Source organism: Paroedura picta, chromosome 2 (genome assembly GCF_049243985.1).
Source record: "Paroedura picta isolate Pp20150507F chromosome 2, Ppicta_v3.0, whole genome shotgun sequence".
Taxonomy (NCBI): domain Eukaryota; kingdom Metazoa; phylum Chordata; class Lepidosauria; order Squamata; family Gekkonidae; genus Paroedura; species Paroedura picta.
In genome coordinates, this window is record NC_135370.1 from 32,123,424 (window position 1) to 32,148,905 (window position 25,482).

The window sequence follows — 25,482 nt, forward strand, 5'->3', positions numbered from 1 at the left end:
TCGGGTGTGAATAGATGATATGCATGTGCATACTTGGTGTAGCAGGAGCGGGGGGGGGGGGCGGGGGCAGTATCTTGCATGCTGCTCCAAACACTCTGTTAACAATCCATGCAAAAAAATACTGTGAAGAGCAGCCGAGGTCAGTAACGCCTCCTGCTGGGATTGCATGTGCCACAGAGGAAGCTGCATGAGGGCGCTGTTAATTGATGTGCCCTGAATACATGTAATTTGCTCTTTCTGGCTCAGTTGCTCGAGCCAGAAACTGGAGTGCATGTTTGGGCTTTGAGCGACTCAGCAGGGTAAAAGAGGCAGGCGAGATGAGCGTTTTGGTGCAACGCCTCCATGACTGGAGGCACTCTGCCTGCAGAGGACAAGCCGAGAACGTCCTCCTTCAGGAGGGCTCGGCCTCCCTCCTCCTTTGTTTCCCAGTGCCGTAGTAATTAAATTTTGCCGTACAGCCGAGCAGAGCCAAAACCGAGATAATGGCGCGCAGAGAAAGCTGTTTGCTGTTAGCCGGTCACGAAGATGCCTGCATCCAAACATGAAAGGAGCGGGGCGGGGGGATGGGGGATGCAGGTAATGAGACGAACCTGAGCACACTGACAAGTGTGGCTTCAGACCAAAGGCAGGGGGAAGGGGGAGACACGGTTTAAAGGGGAGGGGAGGAATTTCAGCTTGTCTTTGAAGTTCCCCCTAGCACATAAAACGTGTGGAAATACAGAATTCCTTTTCTTACTCGACTGCTGCTTGGCCTCTGCAGGCCTCCCTCGCTGGAACGCAGAACATCACACAAAGCATAGTTAATAATATATTCATGACGATATAATCAGCTGCCTCCATTTCTCCCCCATTTTGCATGGTTTGTACTTGGAAGTGCCATTGTGCATTACCTGCAGCCTGTATTGCTTTAAACCAGCTTGGGTTCTTTAAGCCAGCTTGGTATAGTGTTTAAGAGCGGCAGCTTCTAATCTGGCGAGCCGGGTGTGATTTCCCACTTCTCCACATTCAGCCTTGGGTTTGTCATAGTCCTGATAGTGCTGTTCTCTGAGAACAGTCCTGTCAGAGTTCTCTCAGCCTCACCTATCTCACAGGATGTCTGTTGTGGGGAGAGGAAAAGAAGGCCACTTTAAGATTCCTTCAGGAAGAGAAAAGTGGGGTATAAAACTCAACTCTTATTATTATTCTAAACAAAAGTAGCTTTATTAAAGGAAGCGCATCTTACATCTCACATTTTGTTATTTCTCCTATACTTCTGGAATTTTTTTCTTTTAGAACCAACATTAAATACAGTATTTGCTGGCGTATAAGACTACTTTCCCCCCCTGAAAAACATGCCTCCAAGTGGGGGGGTCGTCTTATATGCTGGGTGCACTTCAGTTGGGATAGACATAGCTGCCCATAGTGGTCTCCCGATGCCTGCCCCCCTCATTCTGCATACCATCCAGTATCGCGCGGTATCCAGCGTGGCCGCGGCGGCGGATTGTCAGTGTGGCTGCGATGAGCATCAGCAGTGAGATAGGGGTGCCAGCCCGTTCTGGCCCGTTCTGCTCGACGGGAAGCAGCGGCGCTCCGGCCCGCCCCTTGTCTCCTCATAATACACATGACTAATCTGAACTCCGGTAAGGCAATGGTTTGGGGGAGGAATGTGTGTCATTGAAAACGTTCAGGGTTTTTTCCTTAAAATTTTGTGAGCCTGCAGTGACAAAAGAAACATGCACGTATGGATTTTGGGAGGGGCCATAACTCAGTGGAAGAGCCATTGCTTGGTCCCAGGTTCAATCCCCGACAGGCCCTTAGCCAGAAAATTTTTATCGCCCGGCAGGGGTGGGGTGGGGGTGATAAATAAGTATACGGGTGATCAACCATCATTATTTTCTCTGTTTTATTTCAACATGATTTTACACACACACCTCGTAAGCTTTTTTAAAAGCAGGATTTAGGATTTAGGAGCCCTGCTGAGTGCTGATTTTGTTCTAGTCAATGACATAGAAAGATTCATGACAGGATTCACAACTTTTTACCTCAACTCCTTCCTTTTTAAAACGGAATTTACACTTGAAAGACTTGTGACAGATTTCACACCAATGCCCAGTGCTGATTGGTGGGACGTGATAAATGATAGATGGGGCCAGGCCCCCTTTTGGACCATTGGGACTATGGGCCTGATCCCCGGCATCTTCAGTTAAAAAACTACATAGTAGGTGATGTGAGGGACCTCCGCCAGTCTGAATAGATAATATTGACCTGGATGGACCAGTGGTCTGACAGGCAGTTTCATGCATGTTCATGCATGTTCAGATAATGTGCAAAAAGTGGCTTGCGGCAAGTAGGGATAAGCAAACAAGCAAAAAAGTGAATTACAGATGTATGCTGGGACAGATGTACCCTTCAGTTATGAAATCAGTAGATTGCTGAGTTAGGCTGAGGTTTTTCTCCACCCTGGCTTCCCTATTAGAGCATTCTTTTTTGGAGCTTTTAAGAGCTGTTTCGTTTTTTCTTATTAATATGGTCATTGTTTCCCACTCTTCCATTTCCACTCCAAATTTTAATAGACTCACCATAGCCTATACATAAAGAAAAAAGTCAACGTGTAGCCACAACAACAGTAACAAACACACCCCAGGAACCAACATGGAGTCACTGGAAAACCTGTATGAAAAGGAAACTTTAAAGAAGGGAGAAAAGTGCTCAGAAAACAGCCTTAGGTAGAAGTTCTATCGCCAACACACACATGCTTTTGCATTTTGCTATGGCGATTAAAGCAATGCGGAGAATCCTCACTGTGCAGTCGCTGCTTTAGATGTTGAAGAAATTGGATCCAATTGGTGTTTTGTGTGTGTTTATGTTTGCAGGTGAGGGGGGAGGAAGCAAGGAAGAGGTTGGGAAACAAAGGTACAGTGGAAAATGGGGGGAAGGGAAGGGAGTCTCTGTCTGTTTGTGTGTGTGTGTGTGTGTGTGTGTGTGTGTTTGCGAGGGAGGGAGGGGGAGGAACCAAGGAGGACGTTGGGAAACCTTTTACTGAGGCCCGGTGGGGGGGGAATAATTTACTCCTCTACTCTCAACCACTGCCCTAATGCTCTCTGGTCACTATGGTAATGTTTAAACATCCCTTCAAAATAAGATACAGACACGCCACAACAATGAACATAAGGAACATTTTATTTTCATGGAAATTTTAACTCATAACAATGACAAATCAATGGGAACCCTGAGCTTGTTTCTCTGCAACGAGATAGTCCCATCTGGGAGTGATGGGAGACAATGACACCCAAAGTGGGGGGAGAAGGCGTCCTTCGGGGCCCACCTCTAATTAGTTGAAGGACCACATGTGGTCCGCGGCCCACAGGTTGGGGATCGCTATTATAAGGAATGTAAAATGACCTTGCCTGGCTCTTCGTGTCTGGGTGCTAGGATATTGGATGACTGGTTTCACTTTGTAGTTCAGATAACACTGTCTTACTGTGGGAATGCCTTTTGGCATGCAAACCTTATGGAGGAGTGGGCAGGACTAAGGGCATAACTGTTCCTGGAAACCTCCATGAGGAGTCTTCAGCAAGGTATATTCAGCGATGGCAACCACCTATAGATGCTCCCCTGAGACTCCCACTAAAGATACTTTTACTCATCTGTACAAATAGCCCTGAGTCTGCTTTGGTGTCTTCATGAGCATGTGTCCTAAGGTCATGACAGGCAAGAAGCTTTAGAGACTGATAGCTATACAGCTCTCATTCTCCCGCGCCAGTGTGGAGGAGGGAGCCTTGGAGATTGGGAGAAAGAGAGGTAGGAAGATTGACAGAAAGGGACAGTTGAGAAAGAGGGGAGGTCTGTTCAAGAAGAGGGAAGTAACGATAACGATACCTTTATTGATATAAAACAAGTGAAGGACATACAATCAAACAGGGTATTGAATTGAATTGAATTTATTAGATACCTCATAATGCCAGCCGTTCTTAGATAAAACGAATACAAACTATGTAATACAAAACATTTAAAAAATAATATTAAAATTCCTGATCCTCTGACAGATGAAGCAGAGGGGAGGAATCACTACAGAAGGTAGCATTTTATTTGCTTCCATATATAATTTCCATAGCCTAATGGCTGTTGAACAAAACAGAGTCAATAATAAAAAACGTGATTTAAAATATCTTGAATCTAGCACGATATACAACTGTTAAAAATTCAGCCACACACAGTGTGGTCTCTGCAGAATGATCATTCAGCAGAAATTGAATTGTAACTTCTTCCCCAATTCCCTAGAGAAAAATGGGGAATGAACAAGTTCACTGCGAAGGGTCGTGTGAAGCTGACAATTCAAAATAATATGCTGGGTTGAATCAACAGAGTTTTCAGGGCATGGGCATAATCTTTCCTTCCTAGGGACATGCTGGTATCTTCCCAATAGGACATTTGAGGGAAGTGATTGTAAGCCATGACTTATTCAGGGAGAGGGAAGTAAGTAAAGAGGGAATGGGATGCACCCTTCCTGCTAGTTTCTTCTGGGCCCCAATAGTTTTCTAATGCTGAACTTTCTTAATTAAAAATCTTTACACCACATGTTTTGAGCAAGTAAAATCTTATCTTTAAAGAGACTTTTATTAAATCGGAAGGAGAAAATGTTTCATAACTCAATTTTGGCATTAGAAAAACTGAAAAAAGTCCATTGGAACACACACCAAGTTTTTCTAAGTTGATTTAGGACCTTAATCGTTCCGTTCTAAAGAAGAACTTTGCATTGGGGGGAAGGAGACAGGAACCACCTTCCTGTCTCCTTCCACCGGCTTTGCTCCACTTGTGATACTTCAGATCTAGCCTAAGATCTTCATCTAAAACCAATGACAGACCTCTAAAAACAATCCCTGGATACTTTTGGATAGCATTCACATATCCCTTTTAATCCATGCCCTTAGTGTCCTGTATCCCATTTTTCAAAGAGCTAAAGTTCTTGGTGTGTTTGGCTGTGTAAATTCTTTGTACATGTTTTATTCTTGTTTTAATGCGGGGCTTTATATGCATGTTGCTTTTGGGTTCAAATGTAAGCCTCTAAAATAGGGAGGGGACCGAATAGGTGATTAAAGTGTGTCATGATTGGATGGTATTTGTCCAGTAGGGGTTGGAGAGAGTTTGTGGAGAGTTCTGTGGAGAGAAGAGACTGAGGGAAGTGATGTAGACTTAGAGAAAACTGGCTTCTTTGTGCAAGTTATTAGCCTAAGCCAGGGGTAGTCAAACTGCGGCCCTCCAGATGTCCATGGACTACAATTCCCAGGAGCCCCCTGCCAACATTTGCTGGCAGGGGCTCCTGGGAATTGTAGTCCATGGACATCTGGAGGGCCGCAGTTTGACTACCCCTGGCCTAAGCAGCAAATGAGAAAATAAGCCTTTGTGGCCAGGCCTATTTAAGGAACTTTCTTATTTATTTAGAATTATATACCTCATGTTTCTATCTGAAACTGAGTAGAAGATCCCCTTTTAAAGAACAGACCATTCTGTTCTTTGGATCCAACTAAAAATTCTAAGGTCAGAGTCTTTGATGGCGGAGAAAACAAATAGGAATCAAGAAGGACGACAAGGAAACCGCATAACACACGTCTCCTCATAATACACATGACATATACAGGTGTGACATATAAAAGGTCTCAGAAGGGAGCACAACTGTACAGGTGTTGGCTTTAGAAGTGAGGTGTCTTGTGGGAGCTCTTGCCTACCCTCCCTTCCCAGGCTACAAAGAGCTCTCAGTAACCTGGGAAGGCCTGCCCAAGAGGCATTTAAAGACCCTGACAAACAGCTGTTCGTCGAAGTCCTTTTCAATGCTGAATCAGCCGAATCAAGCCCAAATCGATTCGGACATCTGTGATTTGGCTGATAGAAGAAGAAGAAGAAGAAGAAGAAGAAGAAGAAGAAGAGTTGGTTCTTATATGCCGCTTTTCCCTACCCGAAGGAGGCTCAAAGCGGCTTACAGTCGCCTTCCCATCCTCTCCCCAAAACAGACACCCTGTGAGGTGGGTGAGGCTGAGAGAGCCCTGATATCACTGCCCGGTCAGAACAGCTTTATCAGTGCTGTGACTGGCCCAAGGTCGCACAGCTGGCTGCATGTGAGGGAGTGCAGAATCGAACCTGGCATGCCAGATTAGAAGTCCGCACTCCTAACCACTACACCAAACTGGCTGAGGTTTTTTTTTTATTCTGCTTGAATACAGTTGAAAAATACCCAAATCATTATTGATTCTGAACCCAAGCATTCATCCCTAGTTAGAAACAAAAAAGGAGAAATCAAAGTATAAAGTCTAAACCCTCCAAGGATAACACCTAAGAATTCTACTTTTGTATGTGGTTGGGGAAGATCCTCAGATCTCCTTGGCTACTTTTGAGAAAACTGAACGAAACTGGAATATTCCTCCAACACAACTCATGAAATATCTCCTCAGCCTCATAAAGGGGGTGCTAGCAGAAGTTTATGAAAATTTCTCCTCAGACAAAGCAACAAAATATGAAGATTTTAAACTGGCTGAGCACAATGGGTTCAAGGTAGGGCCTGATCGTTTCAGGAAACGATTCAGAAGTTTACAACCCCATCCTGGGGTTACAATTCCATTTAAATAAGATTATCTTTTTAAACACCGGATGAATCATATTGCACAGCTTTCACAAATAAGAGCTCATGAATTCAGAAACCTGTTTTTGACGAAAACTAACGTGCTCACCTGCGGGGTGTTCTGGTCTACAAGGGAAAGAAAGTGTAAAAAAATACAATTAAACAGGCGTGGGCTATGCAGAAAGTGGTTGTAAGCGGCAGGTGAAATCGTTCCCTCATTCCCTCATTTTATGTTTCGTTGTCTTAGAAAGTTTCCTTTAGAGAATAACGTCCTTCTTCTGGTGCTGTAGATCTATCATGAGGAGGTGCTGATTCAGCAGTGTGAAGGGCAGAGAGATATCATCCGTCAGCAGGACATGGTAACAGATGGAGGCCTTTAAAAGCAAGTTTGCTCTGAGTGTTGAGGTATCCCTTAGCTGGAACAATTAGACACAGACCCCTACAGAGAGAGAGAGAGAGAGAGGTGTAAACCTGTGCAGCTTTAATCTCATCTACCGAGATACATCAAGCCTGGGGCGGAATAGAGAAACATTTGCCTCTTAATTGTAATGTTTCATTAGAAAGCAAGCAAAATGCTTGTTTAATAACATAATATCAGATCATTGTTGCCCTTGCCTCCCTCTGTATAGGGAATTATGGGAAATGTTCCCACCATTTTGAGTTTTCTGTTTCTCAGTTGTTCTCGTCATCACTGGTTTGTCAAGAATGAAACAAGCATTCCATTAATAAATACGAATACATTGATACTTTTCAATGAGCCTCTTGTGGCGCAGAGTGGTAAGGCAGCCGTCTGAAAGCTCTGCCCATGAGGCTGGGAGTTCAATCCCAGCAGCCGGCTCAAGGTTGACTCAGCCTTCCATCCTTCCGAGGTTGGTAAAATGAGTACCCAGCTTGCTGGGGGGTAAACGGTAATGACTGGGGAAGGCACTGGCAAACCACCCCGTATTGAGTCTGCCATGAAAACGCTGGAGGGCGTCACCCCAAGGGTCAGACATGACTCGGTGCTTGCACAGGGGATACCTTTACCTTTACCTTATTGATACTTTTCATTTATATTCCACTTTTCTCCCCAGATATGAGTGGTTTACATTGTTCTCATAGAATCATAGAGTTGGAAGGAACCTCCAGGGTCATGTAGCCTAGTGATCCCCAACCTGTGGGCTGTGGACCGCATGTGGTCCGTCTACTAATTGGAGGTGGGCCGCGAAGGACACCTTCCCCCCCCCCAGCCCCTTACTTCATCCCCCCCCCCCGGCCCTTTACAACAAACTTCGGGTGTCGTTGTCTCCCATCACTCCCAGATGGGACTATCTCGTTGCAGAGAAACAAGCTCAGGGTTCCCATTGATTTGTCATTGTCATGAGTTAAAATTTCCATGAAAATAAAATGTTACTTATGTTCATTGTTGTGGCGTGCCTGTATCTTATTTTGAAGGGATGTTTAAACATTGCCATAGCGATCAGAGAGCGTTAGGGCAGTGGTTGAGAGTAGAGGAGTAAACTACCCCCCCCCCAGGCCTCAGTAAAAGGCGTTGAGTGGCCCCCGGTGATAAGAAGGTTGGGGACCACTGATCTAGCCCATCCCCCTGAAGAATGCAGAAAATTCACGACTACCTGCCCATCCACAGTGATCCCAGTTCCATGCCCAGATGATGCCCTTCCCAAAACAAGAATCCCTGGCCAGTCTGGCCTGAAAGAACTTTGCCTCCTGATCCCAAAGTGGTGAACGGCATTTACCTGGGCTTGTAAGAAAGAGTCACAAGAGCCAAACACTGACAAAATCCCTTCTGCCCACCCAGTTACGATCTGCCTGTGTTCACAGAATCAGCATTTCTGTCTAGCCTCTCTGCTTAAAAACTTCCAAAGAGGTTCGTCCTTGTCTCCATTGCATCATCAGCACAATCCTGTGAGGTAGGTTAGACTAGCAATGTGTGCGCCCGTCCAAAGATTACCCAGCAACCAGAGTTGGATTCAAACTTGAATGTCTCAGATCTTGGACTGATGCTCTTAGCCACTACACCATGTTGGCTCAGTTAGTTCCTCCGTTGTTTATTTTCCCCTCCACTGTGTTGTTTATATGGGCACCTTGATAAATCCTAGAAATGTTTTACCCTTTAATTGTTCTCACAGTGTGTGAGACTCTGGTTAAATACAAACAGCTTTTTTTTAGCATAGTATTACTGCTGGTGTTGCATATTTTAAATAGAATTTATGAGCCACATTGAAGGCTAGTGTGGCAGGCAAGTGCCATAGACGTTTTTAAAGACAGAAGTAAAATGACATTGAACAACAATGGCATGGGTGGTTTTGTGCCCTTTGCAGTCATTTCATGGGGCCTTTGCTCAGGAAGTGGGCTTGCGCACAAAAACTTACATCTTTAGTAAAATTTTGTTGGTGGTAAAGGTGTCACTGGACTCCAACTTGGGTCTGCTGCATCAAACCCACATGGTGACCCACCTGAATCTTCCTTATGTATTGTGTCCTATAATTTAGATTGTTGTGCCCTCACTTTGACCTCCCTCCCCCCAAATTAGCAAGCATCTACCAGTAACAGAAATAGGGGATCTGCAAGAAGGAAGGCCCTTGGCTCTTAAGCAAATCTCTGGCAGCTGCATGTCAGGGAGAATCGGCAGGTGAAGTTTCCCCACAGATTGTCTTGCCTTTGCCGTTTTACGCCAGCTGGTGTCAGCCTTCTGTGCCACTATTAAATACACAAGAGCCCAGCTGAAGAAAAATTAAGGAGACCATTCTGTTCACTGTGTCAGTTTAGTAGCTTGAAGTTCTTACTGAGTGTACAGCAAGAAAATGACATGAAACGGAAAACAGCTTAACCAAGAGCACCGTTAAATTCAAGAACGCAGTAAAAGGTAAAATCACACAGGCTTTGTGTTCCCATCTCCTGCTGTTTGTTGGTTAACGGTGTAAAGGGATCTGGAGAGCATAGTGCCGTGAGGTGTTGAATTTACAGCCCCCCCCCTTCTACTTTCATTTCCTTGGCATTACATGTGCCCATATGCTGGGTGGTGAAACAGTAAAGAGATCTTTTGAGGATGGGGAACTTGGTGGCATGTAAGCATTTCTGTCGACCGACACCTGAGCGAAGTTCAGTCCAGGCCAAAGCTTGATTCGTGATAACAAGGACAAATAATTTCAAATGGTCACTTCATAACAAATCATCCCAAGCTGTGCTGTACTTCATGTAATATGATTTGCAATATAATTAAACTAGGGAGAACGCCCGTTGCATTTAGGACTACAACGGGCGCTAGATGGGGGGGTGGGAGTGGAAGAATTATGCAGATGGCCTCTCCCCAGGACCTGGAAAGGCTGCAAGCTGGAGGACCTTAGGCAGGGAACTCACCGTCCAGGGCAACTCTCATGCAGCACAGATCTGCAGCCTCTGAGCCTCAGAGGGAAGTGGAAGGAGGAGGGGGTGGTCAGGGGTGGGGGACAGGCAATTGGCTGGGCATTGGACAGACAGGCAAGCTGGTTGGAGGAGGAGGCACTCAGGGGCGGGACAGCCGCCCTGAGTGGATGTTGAGTGCTGAAGCCATGAGAAACGCTCCTCCTCCAAGCCCTTACCAGAAATATATTATGTGGAACAGATAAGGTGGCAGAAATAGCATATATCTGCTGGGCACTGCCCTGATCTAGATAGTCGAGGCTAATTTGCTCTCCTCAGATCTTAGAAGCTAAGCAGGGTCAGCCCAGGTTAGAACCTGGATGGGAGACGAGGCAAAAGCAAACCACCTCTGAGCATCTCTTGCCTTGACAACAACAAAAAGTCACTGTGCAAGTGCAACATTGTGGTCTGGGGTTGCTTCTTGGCCAAATATCACCAGCTCGTGCCAATTTTTCTGTTCAGATTAGTTAGATGCAAAATGATGCTAAAGTACGGGGAATGTTTGTTTCGTGTCACAACTTCAAACTGCTCTTGTGTTCTGTATTCTTCGCACTATGAGCTGCAAACCATAACTTTGCAACCTACAAACGTGTGTTGAAAGCCACCCAGAGCCATAAAGTTGGGCGGTATAGAAATGTAACAAATAAAATAAATAGCAGTTGCAGTATATTCAAGAGGAAGAAGGAGATGGTTGTAGGTTCTGTCTGTTCTATTCTGTTACTATGTCTTAGGGTTTGTTTTTAAGAGTTATTCTAAGATGCCTTGGGCATGTCTTACAGGGAGTTCAGGACATCTTTCTTCAGATTAATTATTTCATGAAATTGTAATTCTTTCTTTGTTTCAGTCATCATCAGATTTTATAATTAATTTATTATTATTATTATTATTATTATTATTGCTACTTCCCTCCGTTTATTTTCTGAATTAATGCGGAAGACACATTTCACTGTTATACCTGTTTTAATGTGTGTAACACTAAGAATTACCTGCTCACACAGAATCCCACCCCCTGTGCGTGCACTCATCTGGGGATGTCTCCTGCTGGAAGGCGAGAAGCCTAAAGCAGGGACTCATGTAGGGAAGCAGTAAGCAGCCTCTTTTTAAATAGGGGAATAGTTCTGTACATCTTGGCTGCAGCTGTGATTGATTAATCCAGAGAGACCACAGAACCTTCCATGCCACCAACCACCCCAAAGAGAGTGATGATGCCAGAGCAGTAAATCATGCGGAGAAACAGCGGGCAGCCTCCTTTATTGTTGAATGCTTTGGACTCTGAGAAATCTTTAATGATTTGAAGTATTTTATTTCTATTAGTTCTCTGTCATGCTTGGGGGACTTGTGACCCAGTTTGGGAATTATGCCTGTCGCATGACCAAGAATCTAGGGTGAGACTGTGAAATAAGAGAATCTTCCCTTTAATTTTATTGGAGCAGTGTAATCGTATTTAGTTATTTAACTGGCTGCAGTAGAATGTCTGAGATGTTTCAGAATCAACATCTCCCTTGCAACCAGATCCCCAGGGATTGAAGAGAGGGGTGGATTCGACCCCAAATCCACAGCGAAACATGAATGTGTCTGGTTTTCTCTCTATAAGTGATTTTTTACTCTTCTGAAGAAAAATAAAACAACACTCCTTTGGACACTTGTGTTGAGGTAAAACTCATGGCCTAAAACCAATAACTGCCTTCCATTCACATGGTTTCCATGGCAACATGCCTAAGTCACACACAAACCTTTATATAGGATGGGCCATTATTATTATTATTATTATTATTATTATTATTATTATTATTATTATTATTATTATTATTATTATTATTATTTCCCACCACTTCCAAAGCCGGCTCGTGGCGGGTTACAATGTCCAATTAAAACCCATTAAAACCCACATTAAAAGACATAAAATCACAGGACATGGCGGACCTCCCCCCCATCCTCACTACAGGAGGGGCGAGGAAGGAGGTCAAGATGGTTCAATATACTACTCACACTCGGGCGGGGGGGAATCGATCTTCTTCGCTGACCCCAACCTCAACCATAGACCTGGTGGAAGAGCTCCGTTTTCCATCAAGGTCAGCAATGTGTACTCTTGACTGGTAGTGGCTCTCCGGGATCTCAGGTAGGGCTCTTTCTCATCACCTACAATGTGCTCCTTTTAACTGGAGATGCCAAAGATAGGCCTTGTTCGTCGGTCATGGGTGAGGCCCGTTTAATTAGTTTCAGTGGAATTTAGCTATAACCCCTGAGTCTCCGTATTGTGCTCCCTACTGAGAAGACAGGGATAATAAAATAAGATACCCATGGCCTTGGTTACCCTAAGGGCCCATGGAGCCAGGTAAATCTCATAATTAGTTGTAATGTGACGTGTGGATTGGTTCTGCATGTGAAAAAGTAGGGAGGGGATCATGTCTGGGGGGGGTCTATTGGTGGCTTTCCGAGAGCCACATCCTTCCTTCAACAGTAATACCTGTCATAAAGGAAAGCATTTTGCTATTCCATAATATGTGAGTCTGCCATGAAAACGCTGGAGGGCGTCACCCCAAGGATCAGACATGACCCGGTGCTTGCACAGGGGATACCTTGACCTTTACCTTTAATATGTGAGAAACCTTTCTGATCAGCTGGGATTTTAAGCATACATTTGAATAATATATATATTAAGAGTGGTTTTTTTTACAGTTGTAGTTTCTAGGATTCTGTTCTTTATACGCATGGTCTGCTTCACTTCAGATGCCTAAGAATGACAATAGATGTCTCACATATGTAATATTTCTCCTTTTCTACATTATTCAAATTAGCCTGGTCCCTCATACATAATTCTGCCATTTCTTTTATTGCTGTTGTAAAGCAAATGGTTCTTTTATACAAATGTTACTGCTCGGCTATTAATTCAGTGATTATTTTGTATTACGGCACTCCTGTTAAATATAGGGATGGCGAGACCTCATAAATACAAAGATTGATATGGAAAAAATTGTCTTTGACTTGTTTTGTTCATCGGTTTATGATCAGTTCTTAAAATATTTTTTTCTCCCTTTGACAAATCCCTGTAGTTTACTCAGGCTGCAGCTCCAAGAAAAATTCATGTTTCCAGTATATATTGCTTTATTGGCACTTTTTCAGTCATTTACACAGAGCAACACTAGATGCTACAGACACTGCCTGCTACCTGCCAAGGTCCTGTTAGATTTGGCTATAAGTTGGTATAAGTTTCCTCAAAGGCCAGTTATGCAGGAAAGGTGTACTGGAGGGGGGGGGGCAAGTCTTGTCAAGTCACCAGTGACGTATGGTGATCCAGTAGGACAGTGATCCCCAACCTTTTTCAGGCTGGGGACCGGGGGGGGGGAGAGGGAGGTGTGCTGGTGGCCAATCGCTCCTGGTGCTGCAAGCGCACGCCGCAGGGTGCGTAGGGAGGCGCGCCTACTGGCGCACTGTCGTCTGCACCTCCCCCCCCCACCGCGGCCTGGTACCAAGGCCTCCATGGCCTGGTACCGGGCTGTAGCCCGATTGTTGGGGAGCGCCACAATAGGGTTTTCCAGGCAAGAGACAAACAGAGATGATTTGCTATTGCCTGCCTCTGCTTAGCAATCCTGGTACTCCTTGGTGGTCTCTCATCCAAACAGTGGTCAGGGCTGGCCCTGTTTAGCTTCCAAAATCTGAAGTCTTTAATGTTCTTTACATAGACGAGAGCCAGCTTGGTGTAGTGGTTAGGAGTGCGGTCTTCTACTCTGGCAAGCCGGGTTTGATTCTGCGCTCCTCCACATGCAGCCAGCTGGGTGACCTTGGGCTCCCCACAGCACTGTTAAAGCTGTTCTGACCGAGCAGTAATATCAGGGCTCTCTCAACCTCATCTAGCCAAGGAATACCCAATCCTTGTGGGTAAAATCTGTGTAATATTATGTGACAAAATTACAGAGCCAGTTTGGTGTAGTGGTTATTCTAAGTGCGGACTTCTAATCTGGCATTCGATTCTGCACTCCCCCAAATGCAGCCAGCTGGGTGACCTTGGGCTTGCTATGGCTCTGATAAAACTTTTCTGATAGAGCAGTGATATCAGGGCTCTCTCAACCTCACCTACCTCACAGGGTGTCTGTTGTGGGGAGACGAAAAGGAATGGGGTTGTAAGCCGCTTTAAGACTCCTTCGGGTAGAGAAAAGCGGCATATAAGAACCAACTCTTCTTCTTCTTAGAATCATAGAATCCTAGAGTTGAAAGGGACTTCATGGGAAGGGACTCACAACCCTATCACTCATCCACTGTAACCTGCCACCCCCTTAAGCCTTCACAGAATCAGCCTCTCCGTCAGATGGCTATCCAGCCTCTGTTTAAAAATTTCCAAAGATGGAGAACCCACCACCTCCCGAGGAAGCCTGTTCCACTGAGAAACCGCTGTAACTGGCAGGAACTTCTTCCGGATGTTGAGACGGAATTTCTTTTGAATGTCTTCTTCTTCTAGAAATTGGAGCACAGCCAGAACAAGGTCCAGAGTTCACTCTCTTTATCACAACCAATAGCTTCCATCAGTAGCTTAGCTCCTCCATCAATATTATACATGCCTGATTCATATTTTTCATAGATCCTTCAAGTATCCATTTGGCCACAGGCTCAGATGTAAAATGGAGAACCCCATCTATTCTGTCAAACTTTCAGACCCTATTCTGAGAGTTTAATAGAATAGACAGGGTTCTCCGTTTATTCACAATATTGATTGAGGAGCTAAGGTATTGATGAAAGCTATTGGTTGTGAAAACAAGAGTGAATTCTGGACCTCGTTCTGGCTGAGCTCCAATTTCTATGTGTGATTGACAGTTCTTGGTTTTAGCTTCCAAAATCTGACTGTATTGGCTTAACCTGGGCCACCCAGCTCAGGGCAAACCTGCAGCTTATATTACTTTTTTACACAGAAAACATAAGCATATATTACTTTTTCACACAGTTTTCCTCCTGGACATAGCCAGCAGGCATTGCCCAGAAGAGACATAACAAGCAGTTGGCAGTAGTTTAATGTTTGAAGCTGCCCACTGCCAAATATTTTTTTATTGCACTCTTCCTCAGTGGATATGTAGATGTGGTCTTCACCATGGATGCTTTTATAAATACGAACACTGTATAGGCAAAAAATTTTAATTAGTCAGAATCAACACCCTGGCCTACAGTAGTTCAGATCTATTGCATTAGTGGCACTGCATTAGTGGCACTGCTGCAGAGCAGATAACTCTTCAGATGCTACGATTGGAACTCAGAACCACTTTGCGTGTGTATGTCTGTGTGTGTCATGGCACCATCAAGTTGGAGCTGACTTATGGTGACCCCATAGGGCAGCCTTTCACAACTTCTTTAACATTGAGAAATACCTGAAACTTCCTTCAGGCTTCTAGAGACTCCAGAACTGGTGCGATTGGGCAGAATATGGTTGGAAATCATAGTTCTGTACATGCCCACCGGGGGGGGGCTCTCCTTCCCACCCCCTTCAGACCCAGCATTGACCATTTTTTGTGGGGGGAGGTAGATATGACCATATATGGTCACTTTTCTAGGGCCTCCAAGAAACCCCAGGGTTTCATGAAATGCTGGTTGAGAAAGTCTGCCATAGGGTTTTCAAGGCAAGTGGTTAAGCAGAGGTGGTTTACCATTGCCTGCCTCTGCATAGCGATCCTTGGATTTTTTTGGTGGTCTCCCATCCAAGTACTAGCCAGGGCAAATCCTTCTTAGCATCTGAGATCTGACAAGATTGGCCTGTACTATAACATTCCACACACCCCAGGAATACTTTACTCATAGCTTATTCTTTCATGGAGAAGAGGTTGTGTGTCCAGGGGGAAATCATGCCTTGTGAAGTGAGATAAGTTTATTTTGTCGAGAGTACACTACTCAAACACACAAACCTCTCAACCATGTATTTGCATAAAAATACACACGCTGTAATTCACAAGTGTTCACTGTTTTTCGGACACAGATTTGCATTGGCTTCAGACGTAATGTGAAACTGTGGTTTGTTTTAACAGTTCAGGCTTTCTCAACCAGGGTTTCTTGATGGCTCTGGAAGCGTTTCCCAAATGGGTGGGAGTTACGTAATTGATTGTAAATATATATATATTTTAAAATTTGTTAAACATTTACCAGGTGATATAACCATATATGGTCATGTTGACCACTCTCCTCGAAAAATGGCCAGTGATAGGCCTGTAGGGGGTGGTAAGGGGAGGGGCCATGGTTGAGCATGTACACAGCTATGCTTCCCAACCCAATTATGTATAATTGCACCACTTCTGGGGTTTCTCAAAGCCTGAAGAATGTTTCAGGGGTTTCTCAACGGTAAAAAAGTTGGGAAAAGCTGAATTAGTTTGTGAAACCAGGATTTGCCCCACAGACAATCACTGAAATCCTTGTTTGTCTTGACAATTGCTTTCATCATCCAAGGAGACTGCCGGGGAGAGACAGTAAAAGGCAAGAACAGCTTCTACTTCAGGCTGCTATGGCCAGGCATTTCTGTAGCCCAGGGAGTGTTTTCAAAGGCTGCAGCAGAGAACATGGCAGGACATCTGTATTTACACATCACAGTTAAGATTGCGATTAATTTTTGACGCTGATTTTATGTGCTCAAATAACGAACACATAGTTTGATAATTAAGCCATGGTTTTAAATGATGTCTGATCAAAGCCGTCATTGCCATGCAAGATTTAAAAAGTTATATGCGACTTACCCTCCGCCTGTCAATCATTGTTTCCTCACAACTTGAATGGTGTTCTAAGGTAATTCCCTCAGAAACAAGTAGAGATTTGTCCGGCCATCTTTGTTGGACTGCGTCATTAGGTTTCAGTTTATCTCCTGTTCAACCTAGCAATATCTCTCCCTGAGAATTTATTGTCCCATCTCCCCTCTTCCAGATTTGTTCCCCTTGAAATATGCATTCTTGGGGTGTGTTCTAGGAAAATTCATTCTTAGAAAAAGACCAGAGAAAAACATAAAACTGTGTCTGAAAAGTTTCTTCTTGTCTTTGGATAAATTCTAGACGGCCAGCATCCCCCTCGTGTCAGAGCTTGGCATAGACAACGTCCACTTTGACGACTTCTCCCTCGACGTGGATACCATGATAACGGCAGCCCTCCGGATGTTCATGGAGCTGGGAATGGTTCAGAAATTTAAAATTGACTACGAGGTAACCATCTGCTCTGCGGAGATAATCTGCCGCTTTTGTCTTTGGCAGCGTCGTGTCCATTTGTACACGTTAGTCTCCCTGATGCAATTTGTACTTTTCCGTTTCAGACATTGTGTAGGTGGCTTTTGACAGTTAGGAAGAATTATCGGATGGTTCTCTATCACAACTGGAGGCATGCTTTCAATGTGTGCCAGCTAATGTTTGCCATGTTGACGGTGAGTGTTGACTGCCACAACAGCCCGTGTGTGTGTAAGAACCTTTTACCATAACCATTGTGTAAGAACCTTTTACCATAACCATTGTCTGCGTGTCTGAACATTTATCGCTTCTTTTTGCTCATAATCTATGTAGTTATCTATTCCTCAAATGCCTGAGAGTATTAAGAGGCCCAAACACTGCATTTTATTAGCAACATTTGACAGAGGATTGGCAGCTGAGCCAAAAAGAACGAGCAGCGGGGAATGGTGGGGCCATTGTGCTATAGTAACGTTAGTACAATCTTACAAAGTTGTTTCAGTCCTCGATAGAAAAACAGACAAAATGGAGACAAATCTATGAAATCTCTGGTTGATTTAGTACAATCGAGGGAGTCCGTTGTATCAAAGTCCATTGGAATATACAATTTTACGATATATGAATGTTAATAGGACCAAGGCCTAGTTGCCAAATTCCCAAAGCAGGGCTTGATACCTGCTCAAATACAGGTGGGCTAGGGTAGAGGAAGAATGGCGGATACCCGGCAAGGAAAGTTAGCAGCGACAGGAGGACCCCTCTGTCCACCCTGAGGTTTTAGGAATGATTAGTATTGAGATTTTTCTGCCACCGAATATAGATGGTTTTTAAGTGGATTGGCCAGTCTGGGATTGTTTTAAATTGTTTACAGGTTTTATGGGGGGTTTTATGTATTGGGGTTTTTATACTTTTGTTAGTCGCCACAAGCCCTTGTGGGAGTGGCGTGATAGAAATTGAATGAATGAATGAATGAATGAATGAATGAATGAATGAATGAATGAATGAATGAATGAATGAATGAATGAATGAATGAAATACATGTGAATCTGAAAATGAATGTGAGGTGCTGAGTATCCAGTTAGGGCTGGAAACCTGGAACACCTTCTAGGGTGCTGACCAACAATAGATTCCACATTTAGGAAAAGTAGGGTTCCCAACACCTTGAGAAATATGCCCCCCTTTAGTAGAGGCTTCTTGGGTTTTTATAAACAATGTGATGTGATGTTATTTATCTCCACACGGTGAAAAGATTCACCTGTCCATTCCTGCAAGTTTGTTTGTTTGTTTGTTTGTTTAAATAGTTCCCTCCCTTGCGGCTCTGACCCGTTTACAGGGAACATGAAACCATATGAGAGATATAACATGAATTCAGTAATTGCATCAAGTGATAACAGTAACAACATCACTGACAGTAGAATATTTGATTGATTCCTGTCTAAGGCCCATTATGCACGGGGGGGGGGGATAGCGCACATTCGGGGTGGAATGGCGGTGACTAAAATCACCAATAACGCACGGAGCCGGCTGCAACCAGCCACAGATTCGGTGCATGCCACCGAAAAAGTCGCGTTAGCGAAACGCAGAAGAAAGCACAGCTTTCGCGTGACCAGGGCGCAACCAGAAGTGGTGCCGGGGGCGCCGTGTGCATAATTGGTTATTCTGGCTTTTGCCACCGTTGCGTCCTGTCCCGTGCATAAGCGGTTTGCTTCGCGTCTTCCCCCTTTTCCATGTGACCCGAAATCGCCACCCGAAAGGCTTGGTGGGAAAGCTCCATTTTGCAGGCCCTCTCCAGAACTTAAAGGGACAGGGTGTATTTCCCCCCCTGTTGGCAACCCTAAATTATGATAGTAAAAGAGAGCCAGGTTGGTTGAGTAAAGAAACGCTGCTCAGTTCAGGAACTCAGTGATCCCTAATGAAGAACAGGCATGTTTGCTGTTTCAATATTTCAGCGGAAGTACCACAACATCTTATAGTGTCAGCTGTTTACAACCCTCCTAATGAAGACAGGCGAACTGACTCCTTCGGCTTTGTGGAAGAGATCAGGAAATTAACCATGTAGATAAAAGAAAATGGAGAATTATTCCTTCCACACTTGTCACATTTATACCCAGGCACTGATCCCTTCACTTAAAAAGAAAAAGAAAACCCACGCCACCAAAAGAGGGGTGAATAAGTAGCCTGCAAAGATATCTTAAGTGTCATAAGACCTGACTCACTGCATGAATTTGGGGTTGATGGTCCTTGAGGGGCCTTTCCAAACTGTAGTTTTTATGATGAAGGGCTTCGAAGCCTGCATCACGACTGCAAAAGAGGGCAGCTTCAACCACTGTATCACCGAGGATAATAGTGTTTCACGTGTCACTAAACCAGGCGATATTTTCTCCGCCTAAAGTGCATTACATCAGAGATAAGAACCAATTCATTGGGAGATAAAGCAAGCACGATTAATTATGCCGGTGCTCTGATACCTGGGGAACTTGTTAAAAAATAAACAGCGTTCAGGATGTTTATAAAGCAATTAAACAATGACAGTATGTCGTTTGCAAGACGCAAGCAAGATTTAAGAAGAGGGGAAGTGGGCTAGGAGAATTGTTACGCATACACTTTCAATTCCAGGTAGCGCTTTTAAAGAGTACCCTCTGGACGTGTAGCCCAGTTCAGGTCGAATGGGGAGAAGGATGGCTGCTGTAAGGCGTTGAGGTCTGAAAAGGGCTCCAATGTTCCCAGTCGTTTGTCAATCGCTTTTAGTGATTTCTTAGACTCATAGAAACACAGAGTTGGAAGGAACCTCCAGGGTCATCGAGTCCAAGCCCTTGCACAGTGCAGGAAATTCACAACTCCCTGCTCGCCCACAGTGTTCCCAGTTACATGCCTCTCCCCAGCGTAAACAGAACCTTTAGCCAATCTGGCTGGGAATAAATTTGCCTCCCAAAAAGTGGCAATCAGCATTTCCCCGGGCATGCAAGAAAGGACCACACGAGCCCAGCACCGACACAAATCCCTTCTTCCCACCCACTCACAATCTGCCTAAGTTCACAGAATCAGCATTTCAGTCAGATGGCTCTCCAGCCTCTGCTTAAAAACTTCCAAAGAAGGAGAACCCACCACCTTCCCAGGGAACCTCACGAGGAATTTTTGAAATGTTGGGAAGGCCAATATCAATGTGCATGTGCGTGTTTGCATCATTATTTTTAAAAACTCCGTTCAGGTGTATGATAAATGAGGGAAGGAACAAGAGTGTGGGGCAGACATACCTCTTTGGTATGAGAAGCAACAAACCTGCATTGGACTTCTTGGTGAGTATGAACTTGTGATGCTCAGTCCATACTACAAATCAAACTTGCAGGCAACCACTCTTAGAACACACACCTCTGCCCTCCCTCTAAGAATCTAAGCTAGAAATGTTAAGCTTTTCCTCGATCATCTTTGATAACTGGCATCAGTAATTTGAAAGTTGGTATTTTTATAAAGATTAAAACCAAGCTGATAAATGCAGCCTGTAATGGCTGTCTTGTCTTGTATTTTCGGTGCACTAGCAATACAGATTTAATATATGCATTAAAAAAACAAAGAACTCCCCCTAGGTGGTGCTCAAAGGCAATGTTAGTTTTGGTTTGCTCGGGTGATGAAGCAGCTTCTTTTCTTCTGGACTGTATATCTCACAGAACGGAAGAGTCAAATAGATCTCTTAATGCTTGGCAAGCGTGCTGTTTGTTTAGGTGGGCTGTGGTGGCGGCAGAAAGTAGTGTCACATTGCCGCAGACTTACAGCAACCCCATGGGGTTTTCAAGGCAAGAGACTGGGACCGTTTCTGCATTAGGAGACATACCTTTTTAGCCTTGCTTTGGATTTCCTTTGGATGCCGCGAGTCGGTTCTGGCGTTAACTCCCCTTTACCTCTCCTTCATTCACAGGCTGAAATTTGCGACAGGCTTTCCAAAATGGGTCTGACGGAAAACCCCCGATTGCATGCATTTCCACATTGGGCAGCCCCAAATTAGACCCCGCTTGAAAAGATGAAATCTGGTTTTCTGGGGATTACTTTGCTGCGGGGCAAGTGAGGCAGCAATTCAGGACTGTGCCTGAAGAAGCAAATTTTAGTGCAGAAACAGATTACGAAGTTTACCGTTTAAAAATTCAAATTTGAATGATATTGCTAGTGCGGAAACAGTCCAACACAGATGATACGCCATTGCCAGCCTTTGTGTGGCAAACTTGGACCGTTTCCGCACTGGATGTTTTGTGCCAGGTTGTGGGCTGGAGTTTGAGCCAGGGCAGGTTGTCCTGCCTCTTCCTGTTCCTGCATGGGGGAGCATTTGGCCCAGTGCACCTGGTCCGCCCCAGATTTGTGTTCCCACACAGAAGCCGGGGCAGCGAAATTCCCAGTGCAGAAACGGTCCTGGTCTTTTTTGGTTGTCTCCCATCTGAGTACAGTCCAGGGTTGACCCTGCTTAGCTTCTGTGATCTGATGAGATCAGGCTTGCTTGGGCCATCCAGGCCAGGGCAAATGGGCTGTAGATTCATATGTATTTATTGGGCACATTGTCAAATGAGGACAACTTCCAACCCAGTTGTTTTCCCTTTCTCATGTTGTAGTCCTATTTTGACTCTTAATGACCATTTATGCACTGGAGGTTTCATGCCAGGCTGCAGGCTGGAGTTTTAGTCGTGGCAGGTTGCCCCACCTCTTCCTGCACCCATATGGGGGAGCATTTGGCCCAGTGCACCCCATCCTCCCCCGATTTGTGCTCCAGCACGAGAGATGGGGTAGTAAAGTTCCCAGTGCATAAACGGTCAATGACAGGCTCACATACCTTTTTTCCAATGCAAGACAATTCCCTGGTGCCAAATTTATGGGGAACAATATTATGAATGGCTTTACAGCACATGGTGCCTCACCGGATTGTATCCAGCAAGCCATTTCTGTAGTTTTTATGGTGGTCCCATTCATACAAATAGTTTCTCCACGGACATATCTTTATTGTGACAGGGTTGCCTAAAAGTTATGTTGTACTGACAAATGGGAGTGTGAATCAGGCCTTAGAGCAGAATGTTTAATCGACCTAATCTATTTAAATGCGAGATTCCAAAAACAACTCTTTAAAATAATGTTTATTTAACTTTCCGTTTAAGACATTTTCAGGGATAGGAATGACTTGAGAGCTCATCAGTGACTTAAGGCAGGGATTGAAGAAGAAACCTCGAGACGACTGAAGATGGCGCCATAAAAAAGCTGGACTCCTGTTCAGCTCTTAAGCCATGCCGAGGGTCAGGAGCTTCTGCACCTGGCTGACCTGAGCAGATACGCAAATCTGCTCACCGGTCGCCCCAGGAACCGGGAACGGCATCCTGAGGGTCCTACAGATACGTGGGGAGATAGGGGGACTGAACTCCCCGGATTAATAGCGGCCTGTGCTCAAGGTCATGATGGCGTCCTTGTCGCAAACAACTTTACAAGCTTGAAATGACCAGCTGACCTTACATTCTTCCCAGACCATCTGTTACCAGACTGACAGGAGCGTTGACAGAAGCTTGGAATCTGCAACAGTAAGAATTGAAAGCTTTCTGGCTTTTCTCTTTCTTCCCCCACAAGCTCTTCCCTCCCCCCCCCCTCAACCAATTTACAAGCGAATTCCCTCTTTCGTCGAGTGAGAGACTCCCAGCTAATTATACCCACTAACCAAACAAAGACAGAGCTTTGAAGATTTGTGGGTGAAAGTTCAGTGGGGGAATTTGACTTGATACGGAGATCGACAAACTGATAATTTGGGATCACTCGTGCTCCCGCGAGACCTTACGAGACTTTCTGTTTATAGTTTGTGACTGCCTAGAACTATGGAAGAATTAACTAAGGCACAGCTTTTCCATTTGTTATGCAAAGGAAACTCAAAGATACTGAAAGCAGTCACTAAGCTGGAAAAGGAAATCGGTGGGACTAAGGGGGAGCTTTTGGATGGAGCCCATGGTCCGGAGAGACCAGCTGATGACGTAGCTCAGCTAACAATAAATCAAACGAAACTTCAATGTCTGGAAGTTAATCTACTGGAGGGAGAGAGTGCCAGAGATGTAAAAACCCAAAGTACCTTTGAAGAACCTGGGAAAACAGATTCAAGGAAGGAAAGTACCGAAAACCTGGAAGTCTATTCAGAGCAGGAAATGATTTGGATCAGCAAAATAAAAAGAGTCTATTCAAAAGCGACAGCAACCAGGAAGCTATCAGGAGATATTCCTGTGCGACCAGAGGAAGAGATCCAAATTGACAAAGGATTCAGAGCCTACTCAAAGGCGACTGGAAGCAAGAATCAAGTAAGAGATTTCTTTGGCCCTGACAGAAGGACAATCAGAAACACTCTACTATGGAAAAAAACACAATTTCATTTTCTGCGACCACCTGAAGGATGAGTTGAACAATGGAGCATTCTCCTGGCTTCCTGTGGGAAAGACAGCAGTAGTAACTTTTTAGGACAGGACCAATATATGAAGGGAACTGACTTTATATCATCTAAGACAATAATAGAATATATCTTTATAATAGATTATACCCTCATATGTATCAACAACTACTTTGCTAAGAAAGATGGTAATAACTCCTAGATCAGGATTAATATGCGATGGGAATTGAATATGTATGTCAATATGTATGCTAAAAGAGGATGACAAACCATACTTCATAGGAATTAACAAGACGGCAGTAGTAATTCTTGGGTCAGGGCCAATTTATGAAGGAGACTGACCTAATATCATTTAAGATAATAACAGAATGTATTCTTACAGATCATACTCTCATATGTATTAACAATCACTTGGCTAAGAAAAATGGTAAAAACTTCTAGATTAGGAATAATATGTGATGAGAACTGAATATCTATGTTAAAAGAGATGGCAAACCATATCAGCTGGTCGCTTTTTCTGCTCAATTTCTCTGTAAATGCTTTATATAATATTAAATAATAAAATTATTTAAAAAAAGAAGAAGAAACCTCGAGTATTGTAATAATACTTCAGTTTGTTTCTATATAACTTGGCTTTGCAGGCCACTTGCCGTGGTGCAATATATAGATGTTCCTCCACAGTTTAATTATTGGAAGACTTATATGTGGCACTGACCGGCTCGATAAAAACAAGGAAGCCTTTGCTGATTCTGATTCCTAGTGCAGTTTCCATATACTTTTCTAGGGCAAGTCAGTGCACTTGAGGTACTTAGGGGAGTTTTTTCCTTTAATACATTTATACTCCACTTTGCAGACCAATTAGGCTTCTAAAGTGGCCTACAGTTCAAATGCATCCCAATCTGCCATACAAGTAATGGGTATGAGTGTGAACATCTGGGAGAGGGGGCTGCTCACTATTGTAACATTATTTTCTTTTCTTACATTTTGAGTTGCTCTTCCCATAGCCAGACTGGACAACCTGTGCCTTCTGTGTATTTTAAATAAAAGCTAATTGCTGAGCTTCCCAGTACTACAGCATCTGTTGGAACCTGGCAGTGCATTGCAAAGCTGGGGCTATCATTTGCGGGAGGTGAGGGTGGAAGAAACACCCAAGATGATGGTCCTCACCCCCATCTTCCTATTGGGTACCACCCGTTTACCTTGTGATAGCTGAACCCTTCGGTGTCTCTGCTTGATGAGGTCTGCCGTACTGGTAGCGCAGCACAGTGAACATAAACTAGGAGGTACAAGTGACTTTGCTCATTAATGATGCAGTAGTAAGAGTCTTTTGTGGCGCAGAGTGGTAAGGCAGCAGTCATGCTGTCTGAAGCTCTGTCCATGAGGTTGGGAGTTCGATCCAAGCAGCCGGCTCAGGGTTGACTCAGCCTTCCATCCTTCCAAGGTCGGTAAAATGAGTACCCAGCTTGCTTGCTGGGGGGTGAACGGTAATGACTGGGGAAGGCACTGGCAAACCACCCTGTATTGAGTCTGCCAAGAAAACGCTAGAGGGCGTCACCCCAAGGGTCAGACATGACCCGGTGCTTGCACAGGGGACACCTTTACCTTCAGATGTTAAACCTTGGCCAAAACCTGGGACAATTGCTGCAAAGTACGGCAAGGATAAAGCTAGAGGACAGCCTTTCCCAACTTTTTTACCATTGAGAAACACCTGAAACATTCTTCAGACTTCAAGAAACATTTAAAAATCAGATTGCATTAAAAACAATCAGAACTCATTGCCTTCTCTCCGATAGGGAAGGAGAGGGTGATGGGGTGCTTTGATATTATTGAGTAAGCATGCACTTTATGTGTCCTTTCTCTTGTCTGCCCCCCAATATTATTCACTTCATAATTGGCCATCTAGAGCAGCAGTTCTCAACCGCCGT

General features: G+C 44.4%; 1 protein-coding gene across 4 annotated transcripts in view; it reads left to right on the plus strand.

Annotated features, from left to right (window-relative positions):
• The window catches only part of PDE11A (phosphodiesterase 11A), a 257,181-nt gene that overhangs the window by 161,729 nt on the left and 69,970 nt on the right, over window positions 1–25,482 (plus strand). For all 4 annotated transcript variants that reach the window (XM_077319616.1, XM_077319618.1, XM_077319617.1 and 1 more), the window contains 2 exons: window positions 17,008–17,154; window positions 17,262–17,369. In XM_077319616.1, the coding sequence (XP_077175731.1) occupies window positions 17,008–17,154; window positions 17,262–17,369 (255 nt within the window). The remainder of the gene's footprint in view (window positions 1–17,007; window positions 17,155–17,261; window positions 17,370–25,482) is intronic.